The sequence below is a fragment of the Chaetomium globosum genome, genomic scaffold, assembly GCF_000143365.1.
Source record: "Chaetomium globosum CBS 148.51 scaffold_6 genomic scaffold, whole genome shotgun sequence".
Lineage (NCBI taxonomy): Eukaryota > Fungi > Ascomycota > Sordariomycetes > Sordariales > Chaetomiaceae > Chaetomium > Chaetomium globosum.
Window position 1 is genome coordinate 1,455,467 of NT_165981.1, and position 9,629 is coordinate 1,465,095.

Genomic DNA, 9,629 nt, shown 5'->3' on the forward strand with positions numbered 1-9,629 from the left:
CCCCGCGTGGAGAAATCTTCATGCTGGATTCCCGAAGCAGCAAGGCAGACCCTGGTGAGCTGGTACTTTTGAGAGCAGTGTGCAACGTCGTCACACCTCTTCTACCCGAGCGCAGCTGGAGCGGTGATCTTCATGTTAGGACAGCATGTTCACAAGGGGTTCCTGGGCAATGTTCTACACATATATTCGCAGGGGGCGGGTGTTTTCCGGTGAGGCACTGCGCCGTATTGCCGGGAGGGTTGGTGCGCCGGTCGTGTAGTGCTTTCTGAAGCGGAGGAAGGCGATGGTGTTGAGGGCGGAGGCGAGCCAGGTCTCGATGGGGTCTGGTTTTGGCGCGGTGGCTTCCGGTGGGAGGACATGGCGGACGAGGAGGTCGATGATCTCGTCGGCGTTGGCGGGAGGGGAGGGGGTTTGGCGGGACAGGCGCGCTTGGCGGATGCGCTCGTTTTCCTTGCTTGCGACGTCCAGGTCTCGTTCGAGTTGGTTCACTTCGGCGAGTAATGAGTCGCGGAGCTTCTTCTTGTCGGCATCGGGGTCCACCGGCTTGAGACCGCGTAACTCGGCGTTTGTCGGCGCTGGGGCCGCCGGGGCCGTGGCTTGGACCTGCGCTGTCTTAGCCGGCAGTCCGAATGATACAGCCTCCGGTGCCGGTAGCTCCGAGGGTCGAAGCGGTGGTTGTTTCAGCGGGGAGGAACTCTTAAGCCTTTCAGCCAGCGCGCGATTCCGCTTAGGTCGCCTTGACGGAGTGTTGTGTATCCCAGAAGGAGGTGTGCTGACAACGGGGTCAGGGTGCTCGGGCGTTGGTGGAAGCTCTGGCTCGGGGGCGACGACCTCTGGAAGCACTCCAGGAGGCACGCCTGTCCGTAGCCGCGCAGTAATTGCCCTCAATAACTCGTCATCCTCCTCGGGAGCCGGTGGCGGAAGCGGCCGCGGTGTCGGTCTCGTTGGGGTCCTACCCAAGCCTAGCCGTCTCGCCGGAGACCGTAGAACGCCGTCCTCTTCTGAACCTGCTTGTTCCCTCCCACCACGAACTGCAGAACGCAACTCAAGCTGGGTTTGCATGGCGCGCGTCAAGCTTCCCGCACTATCGGGTGTAGCGGCGCGCGAGGGAGAGGGAGGCGCATCGGGTGAGGATCGCAGTCGTCTAGGCTGGCTCTCTCGACGTCTGAGGATGTCAGGGTTATATCGCTCGAGGCTTGCTCTTGTCGGAGAGGCAAAGGATGGGCGGCTCGGCGAGGAATCCATGCGAGGCAACGCATCCTGAGGTGTCGTCGACTCGGGTTCTGGCTCGACGGGGACTGCGTTCCGAGGCGAGGTTCTTCGCCTCTTAGGCGCCGGAGATTCCATCGCGGCGAAATCTACTTTCTGTTCATACAATCATAGTCGCGAGAGTCCACAGCGCGAAATATCCGTCAATGACGCGTCGGAAGGGGTGGTTCGGTCTTGTTTTGTCGCTGATGGTGGGGGTGTCAATGTTTTGTTTGGGCAAGGGCAGCTTTGGGGGTTGCGAGGGTACAGTGCAGTAGGTGGAATATCGCACTGTCCGTTATGACCCACATACACAGTATCTTGTCCGAGTCAAGCAATTTGAGAAAGATGCTCCCAATCAATAATTCAGACGAAATCCCTTCAAACCACTACACCAAAGAACCCGCCAAGTAAAGATCGTGGAACCCCAAAAGGTTTAATGAATTTAAACCGAGGACAGAATTTCCATGGAAATGGAACATAGGATGGTTGGACGAGTGCACGTGACCGACCATCTGGTACCTGACTTTTGCCCGATGACGTTGGCCTCGGCAAAGTCCTCGAGCGGGATCCCACTTTCCCAAGCATTTTCCCGCAATCGTCGGGCCCCTGCAGATTTTTGAAAACGTCAGTTAAATGGTCCAAAAACGGTCCCACAAACCGACTTCCTCAACCCTGCTCACTCCATGACATCGCAATAACGTATCATCCACGACTGCCGTTAGCAGTCCTAGAAAATACACTCCCTACAGACGCTACAAACATGCGGAGAACCTTCATCAGCACCCGGGCCGTCGAGCGCCGTCTACCGCGCGTTTGGCGGCCAACAATCACGGCGCACCTTTGCGACGCCGCCCATCAAGAGCGACTCTCCTCCGTCGCCCGTTGACCCGTCCAAGGAGCAGGCACACCCTGTCGGACCCTTCTACGAGGCCATTCTGCGTACCCCCGGGCCCCTGCCGCAGAAGAAGCCCGAACAGCCGCCGGTAACATCCAAGACCTCCCCGGCGCAAACGCCCAAACCCGCGCCCGAGCAGCCCAAGCCCGCGCAGGAGAAGCCCGCCGCCCCCGCGGCCGAGACAAAGGAAAAGGAAAAGGCGGCCCCCGAGCCGGAAGCCGAAGACAAGAAGCCGGCGCGGCGCCCGCGCAAAGCAAAGCAGCCCGGCAAAGACGAGACCAGCCCGAGCTCCAAGGCCAAGTCGGTCCCCTCCTCCTCTTCTTCCTCTCCAGACACCTCCTCCCCCCCACCCCCGGGTCCAACCCTCCTCCCACAATCACCAGCACCACCACCACCATCATCAAAACAAACAAACCGAGACCCATCCCCGCAAGAAGAAGAACCGCGGTCTAACTCCGTACAGGCCCGGGCCCGCGTCGTCTTCGGGGCCAGCCTAGCCGGGCCCGCGGAGCGGGCCGAGCGGCTGGCGCGGCTGCGCGCCGAGAGCCGCGTGGTCGCCGGCGTGGTGGTGCCGCCGCGGCCCGAGGAGCCCGACAACTGCTGCATGAGCGGGTGCGTCAACTGCGTGTGGGATCGCTACCGCGACGACATGGAGGAGTGGGCGGCGCGGGAGGCCGAGGCGGAGCGCCGGCTGGCGGCCGAGGAGGCGGGTGGCGTGGTGGGGGTCACGGAGGAGGTGATGGATGGGGTAGAGAGGGGGCGGGGGATGGAGTTGGGCGTGCATGATGGGGATGTGGATCGGGGGGTGGTCAGTGTGGATGATGACGGGGGTGGTTCGGTGGGGAATTGGGAGCTGGGGTCGCCGCCGCCGCCGCCGTCGTCGTCAGGTGGGAGGATTGTAAAGGATTTTTGGGACGAGGAATTGTATAAAAATGTGCCGGTGGGGATTAGAGAGTTCATGAAGCAAGAGAAGAGACTCAAAGAGAAACATCGGCGCGAGGGGACTGTGGGGGGATAGATGCCGCTGGCGTGTATTATAATTATGGTTTCCAGGTGGTCGATAGGCTGGAGGCTCGGAGCCCATAATCAACCGTCATCACTCACTCAGTGCTGGGCGGTCGGGGTTTGGTATGGTATTATCCATGTGCGTTCTCGACGCTTCCCTCGACGCCTCTCTGCTGTCTATCCCAAAACCCAGACCTGCTCTGCGACCGCCGATATGCCGTCACGAGATGCTTCCCGCCCGATAACTCCTGCACAATGCTCACCGCTGTCAAAACCCTCTCCCGAGTGAGTGCTCGACTAACCTCATGGAAACACGTATCCCAGATGCCGCGACGCCCCTTTCGCTTCGGGGAGCCGAGCGCGAGCGGCCCAAAAAGCCCTTTCTTGCCTTTCCCTCTTGTCCCTGTGGCTGCGCGGGCATGCTGCGACTTGTGGGTATCCCCTCGTTTATGTCTTTACTCGAGGGCTCTTCACAAGCCGTTTTTCGCCTTGGCCGCGGCCGAGTTCCTGTCGTGCTCGTCGATGTCCATGGCCTCCCACGGATAGCAGATCCACTCGTCACCGACCGTCCGGGCGGCCAGGTACCGGCCGTTCGTGATTGACTCGGGAAGGACGCCCTTCTTCTGCTTGTCCTTGTTCTGTTCGGGGAGTCGCCCGGTTAGTATGGGTTCGGGAGCAAGCTGTAACAAAGAGGAAAAAATGTGGGAGCAACGCACATGAAGGACGAAAATGGCGAACTCGGTCTTGAGATCGCTGCCAATCTTCTCGCGGGCCTCCTCGACGTCCTTCTGCAGCTCCTTGACGGCATACTCGAGCGTGGTGCGGGTGTCGTCGACCTCGTCGACGATCAGCACGCGCTTGCCGACCAGGTTGGCCATCTCGCCCAGCGCCGTCAGGTCCAGCCACTGGGTGCGCGTGACCTTGGTGCCGGCGGCCTCGACCTCGGTGTCGGTGGAGCCAGCCAGCTGCTCGTACAGCGAGAGGCCGATGGCCTGGATCGGGATGTTGGGGCTGCCAGGCTGCTTGAGGAACGAGCGGAGGATACGCGCCGGCACGTAGCCGCCGCCGCCGATGGCAATCATCAGCTGCGGCTTGAAGTCGGCCAGGATCTGCGGTGCAGCCTCCTGGCACAGCTTGTGCACCTGTTTCACACGCGGGATTCGTTAGTTCCATACCGTTCCCATGTGGGAAAATAACAGTTTCGCCGGGCGGCCTACATCGTTATACGTGACGTAGAGCTTTTCGACCATTGTAACGGTTGGCGGGATGATTTGTCTCTTGGTAGAGTATTTGGGGGAATGGCGGGGTTGTCTTTCTTCGTTAACACGAAGGCTAGCGAGTGCGGGGAGAATCTGAAAAGGTAGGCGATGCGATTCACCAGAACAGAACACTCGAAGGAAGAACAGAGAATATATTCATGTGGAGACCGAAATACACAGTCGGAGAGCTGTGAGCAACACATGCTCGAAGGCAGAAAAAGTTTCCTTCGATCTCAACCCCACCATGATTGGATCCTGACCCCGGGCCTGAGGCCGAGGAGAAAAAAACCAGGAGCCCCGCCCGAGCAGTCGCCGTCGCTGGCCCTGCGCGTTTGCCCGCCAGCCCGCGCTGTGGGCGGGCCCGCTCCTTCGGGACTCCACAGTGTCACCACGGCGCAAGAGGCGCTAACGGTTAGTGGAAGGTGCCGCTTGATCTGCAACTCGGACCAACGGCGATCGCCGACTTCCTTTCCTTCTGATTTTCTCACCACCACGACTTGTCCCATGAAGAGAAACTCAGACTAACAACCAATCACAAGCAAGCCTTGGATCCAAACACGTCCCCTGAAATACAGATAAATTATCAAGTATCGAGCCTCAAGGTCTTTTGGCCGGCGACAACCGAATCCCGACAAAAACATCAAAATTTTCATTCCCTTTACCACTTACACTATATCGTTGCCCCTACAATTTCCGAGAGTGTGGCCGAACCACTCTACTAGTCATTTGTAAGGGCACGCCGTGTCTACTAACCATACAAGAGAACATCATCTGCTTGTGTTAATACTAGTACATCGGTAGGCAGCGTAAACATCGAACCGGGTCATTCCCATTTGTATTATATCAATTGCCCTCAAATTACCTATTTAGAGATGGAAAAATACTAAAAGAACGACTACAAACGACTCTAAGATTTATGGCTACGTCACAAAGAATTGACTCAAGAGTCAAGCGCTATGAGTAACCACCTGCAGAATGACCAAGATGTTGATGTCTCCAAGGTGGGGACAATCGGTAGTACCATGATTGCCTTCATGTATGACGAGAACCCAAGGGTCCAATCTCGCTCAAAGGTCGTTATGTTATGGTTTGAAGAGGGTATGACTTGACCACGAATGAGTTCCCGCCCCAATTCCAGCTCGGACCCGTTTAGAAACCAAGCCGATTCCATGGCTAGGTACCTACATGATGTGTTCTACAGCGTTGCCATCGAATCCTGCGGATTCGTCAATTGCGTGACTGCCGTGACATGATATCTAATTCCCTTGCCACGGCTGGCCAAGCACGGTTTCCATGGTCAATAGCCTGCTGTGCCTCAGCAAGCCATGGCGCGGTTGGCATGACACAGCCGGCCTTCTCCACCCACCCAGTGGACTCTACTTCTCGAATAGCGAACTAGAGCGTTCGAGTAGAGCTCTTTCTTTCATCAGGAGAAGTTGGGTTGGGTACTGTATCTTCGTGAGCGCTCAGGGCGTCTGATGGCGTCACATCGTTCACGATGTATCTGCTCTACCCCCGGTTCAGCCAGCCCCATTATTTTCCACAACTGGAGTGGCAGTAGACGACATTGAGCATGCTCGCGGATTCGTGTGCATGTGTATGTACATACCATGTCCCAAAATAGACGGCGGGGCAACATGCTGACAATCCAATAAAGTAAATTCAGCACGATGTATGACAGAGCAATGGAGACCCGCGCTCTCCAGCTGCAGTTTCCCAGCATGAGAATTGAGAGCATCAGAGAAACGCTTCCCGTAGCCATGAGGGCTCCGTAGCGTAAACCTCAGGTTCAGTACGAGCAGTAATCGATGCAACCCTGGTACAGCTCCTCACTAACGGCCTCATTGCATCGAATGACGACCATGTTAAACCGATGGTTGTTGAGAATTTTGATAAGCTGAGTGGCCTCCTGGTCACGCGTGGCCTGAGACTCCCTGTAGGCGTACCTGGCCTCCAGCTGCTAGCATGGCTCATGAGGGAGCTTGAAATCCCCATGAAGGCAACTGCCAGGGCGGCGGGACCGTTCTGCCAAGCAATAGCAGCAATAAAAAGACCAAGGGTAAGGGCGGAACTGAAGATAAGCACGCCGCGAACCAGGCGGCTTGGGGGAACGCTAGCGAACTTGACATTTGCGGATTCGAGGTCCTGGTTCTTCTTCTGTGTATTGTGTTTGACTTCGAGGACGCGGAATCCAAGGCGTTGCATGTCGTCCATGCCATGAAGGACGTTGACAAAGTACCCTATGGTTTTCTTCCTGAACACCTCGTCCGGGATTGGCCCGTGGATAGCAGCGAGGGTGGCGTTGGCCCTGGGTAGGCGCGCGGGGCGAACGGCGCTCAGTAACTGCATTGCAGGGACCAAACGGGGTAGTATAGCAAGACGAGTTGCTGTCATGGCGCGAGTGAGGTCCTCGGACCTTGCGTCTCCGATGATGGCGAGCAGAGCAAGCGTTACTGCGTCAACGTGCCAGCCTTCGCTAGGCTCCGCCCCGGGGGGAAACCAGCCGCTGTTATCCGTGGTATTGGCTAGGGGGGCCATTATGCCGGCGCCCAAATTTGGATGGGGGAGCAAAACCAAACGAGGATGGAGGGAAGAAAGTATTCAAGATGAAGATTTAAGTCAAAAGAAAGGATGGGTCCTGTCAAGAGGAAGCTGGGACTTGTCTTGTGGCATTGGTGGTGGTTGTGCGCTCTGCCTCTGGGATAATTAGGTAGAGAATTGGAAGAGAGGAAATGGCCTAAGACCGACCCAGTTAAATATCCGCTGGAATGGGAGCAGAGTTCAACGTCCGGTGACGATAATCAAGCGTCAGCCAGTCCGGTACGCAGTTATACGAGGGCGTGCTACCCAAACACACGGAAGTGTATTGTAGTACGTCCAATCGTGTGGCGATATATGTAACATAGGACTCAGGAGTATTCCATTGTAGGTAGCATGGCTTGTTCGGAGCCGGACGCGGTCCACGCAATCATGAGGACAGGCATCGCATGGTTGGATGTCCCAGTTTCCCAGCGGTAACCTGTAAACAACTCAGTCTCGGGACCTAGGAGTCAGGACTCAGGACACAAGGCCCCCGGAGAGGGTCAAGAGCCCCAACTTGATGGCGCTTGGAGGTGGTTATCATACTCTCCCCGGGTGCCCCTCATAACAACAAAGCTCAAAAGCCCACCTTGAGATCAGGAAGGAGTAGTATCAAGCAGTCTGTTGATGTTTTTTGATCTTATATGACACTAGTATGCATCCAGGGTCAATCTGACCCCTCATCATCTGGACCGTACTCGGACTACGCGGTTGGCTTCGGTCGGTCGATAAGAGAGAGGAAACCGTTCTCCGTTCCACAAGTCCGCGACAAGGCAAGGGGGAGTTTGCCAGCTCCTGCTTCTCATGAGGAGTTAAGAGGTTTCGCAAAAACAACGTTGCAATTGTGGGTTAGCAATTGCACCTTATACTGCCACAAAGGGCAAGCGGATACGAGTCAGACGACCGATGGAGCAATTAAGGTAAAACTCAATCAGTAATTGACTTGCAGGCTTCGGAAGGGGGGTGGATTGCTACCCAGGTAACTTGCTATACTTGGCTTGTCATCAAACAGCGAAGAGCTGGGTTATTAATAGGGGGGTTAGCTCTGCAGTAAAAAAGAGATCTGCGCGTAGTTGGTGCAGTAGGCTGAGCAGTTTCTTTTCCGTCTTCCAAAGGCTCTTATTTCCAAGTTCTCTCTGTTTTTAATTGCCTCGATGCATATTTGGAGAGCGTGCTTTACCACACAAAGTGCCAAGAAAGACATGCGTAAGCTCCTGCCGAAAAGAAGGGAAGCCGAAAGAAGGCAACCTGAGCCCTGAGGAGTGGCACAACCTGGAAGTTACAACCACTGAAAGTATCCTCCTGACACTTCCCTCGACAACTTCAATCAACATGGCCACTCACGACCGTCCAGTCTTCCCGCCAGGCGACCACAAAGCATACATGAAGTACGCAGCCGAACAGGCACAGTTATCCCCACCATCACCGTCCAAGTTTTGCGTCGGCGCGGTCCTCGTCGATGCCGACCGAAACGAGATCATCTCGACGGGCTACTCCGAAGAGCTGCCGCGGGATCGCCCCGGCGACCCCGGCTCAACGCATGCCGAGCATTGCTGCTTCATCAAGGTTGCCGACCGACACGGCGTCCACGACTTTGATATTGCCGAGGTTCTTCCGCGGAATACGGTTCTCTACACCACCATGGAACCGTGCAATCAGAGGTTGAGTGGGAGCCGGACGTGCGTGGAGAGAATCTTGGCGTTGGGAAACGCTATCAAGGTTGTTTATGTCGGTATTCGGGAACCCGATACGTTCATCCAGTTGAATGAGGGGATCGTGCGGCTGGAGGAGGCTGGAATCAAGGTTGAGATGCTGGACAACGACATCGAATTACGGGAATTCATTCTCGACGTCACCTTTGCTGGCCACGTGAGGAGGAGCTGAAGGAGTCTTGGAGGTATCGGCTGTGGTGCTCTTGGTAGAGTTGGTCGCCGGTTTCAGGGGCTCGGCCATTAGAGTCATTCGCCATGCGCATGGGCCCCTACATGGCATGGGGACGCCGGTCTACAGCGACAAGCAGGAGATCTACCTTGTGTAAGGCGGTCGAGGCCCGAGGCGAGAGTTGCCTGCTAGGTTGGAGTTGCCTGCCAGGTTGCCCCATAGCGGGTCGAGCACGAGACTTGGAGTCTGATTGCCGCAGCAGTGGGAAGACAAAACCGGAGCCAGATTTTGCATATACATCCCAACTTACACCATTTCTTCTTCCTAGCACTTCGCTCGCACGCCTTTGGAAACACCATCTTCAATCGTATATGTTTCATCTCCTCAATCATGGTTGGTGCAACAGAAACGCGGAGAGCATATCGGTTTGCTCTCTTATGTGAGGACACAATCTCCCGACCGCGTTTTTGACCGCTGGTGCCCGGCCCTCGTCAGAACGCGACTGACCTAACCTCCCGAACACAGTCCTCGGAACCGTAGCCACACAAGTACAGTCACGGTTATTTGGCCACTCTTCAATGTCAGCACACATCAGCAGCTATGGGCCTCCCAAGTGCAGCAGCGACGGATCCAGCTTCAGCAGCTACGGCTTCAACTCTAGTGCAGAGTATGAATCCGGACCAGTGGTAGGCGGGAGCCCTGGCCCACGGCCAACCACCCCGGATATGATCGCGCGCAGGCCACGCAGCTACGGGCAT

At 56.4% G+C, this 9,629-nt stretch overlaps 5 protein-coding genes across 5 annotated transcripts; 2 read left to right on the forward strand and 3 right to left on the reverse strand.

Annotated features, from left to right (window-relative positions):
• Positions 1–174: 174 nt before the first annotated feature.
• On the reverse strand, positions 175–1,381 carry CHGG_08809 (uncharacterized protein; the record flags this gene model as incomplete). Its single annotated transcript, XM_001226735.1, has 2 exons — positions 175–1,326; positions 1,376–1,381. 2 exons carry the CDS (start codon positions 1,379–1,381, stop codon positions 175–177), a joined length of 1,158 nt encoding a protein of 385 aa, XP_001226736.1.
• Positions 1,382–1,733: 352 nt separating this feature from the next.
• CHGG_08810 (uncharacterized protein) lies at positions 1,734–3,164 on the forward strand (the record flags this gene model as incomplete). The annotated part of the gene is made up of 2 exons (XM_001226736.1): positions 1,734–1,766; positions 2,001–3,164. The coding sequence occupies 2 exons, from the start codon at positions 1,734–1,736 to the stop codon at positions 3,162–3,164; spliced, it is 1,197 nt and encodes a 398-aa protein (XP_001226737.1).
• Positions 3,165–3,621: 457 nt separating this feature from the next.
• Positions 3,622–4,401, reverse strand: CHGG_08811 (uncharacterized protein; the record flags this gene model as incomplete). Its single annotated transcript, XM_001226737.1, has 3 exons — positions 3,622–3,789; positions 3,868–4,293; positions 4,369–4,401. 3 exons carry the CDS (start codon positions 4,399–4,401, stop codon positions 3,622–3,624), a joined length of 627 nt encoding a protein of 208 aa, XP_001226738.1.
• Positions 4,402–5,805: 1,404 nt separating this feature from the next.
• On the reverse strand, positions 5,806–6,948 carry CHGG_08812 (uncharacterized protein; the record flags this gene model as incomplete). The annotated part of the gene is made up of 3 exons (XM_001226738.1): positions 5,806–5,919; positions 6,020–6,192; positions 6,357–6,948. The coding sequence occupies 3 exons, from the start codon at positions 6,946–6,948 to the stop codon at positions 5,806–5,808; spliced, it is 879 nt and encodes a 292-aa protein (XP_001226739.1).
• Positions 6,949–8,322: 1,374 nt separating this feature from the next.
• On the forward strand, positions 8,323–8,874 carry CHGG_08813 (uncharacterized protein; the record flags this gene model as incomplete). Its single annotated transcript, XM_001226739.1, has 1 exon — positions 8,323–8,874. The coding sequence occupies one exon, from the start codon at positions 8,323–8,325 to the stop codon at positions 8,872–8,874; it is 552 nt and encodes a 183-aa protein (XP_001226740.1).
• Positions 8,875–9,629: the final 755 nt, after the last annotated feature.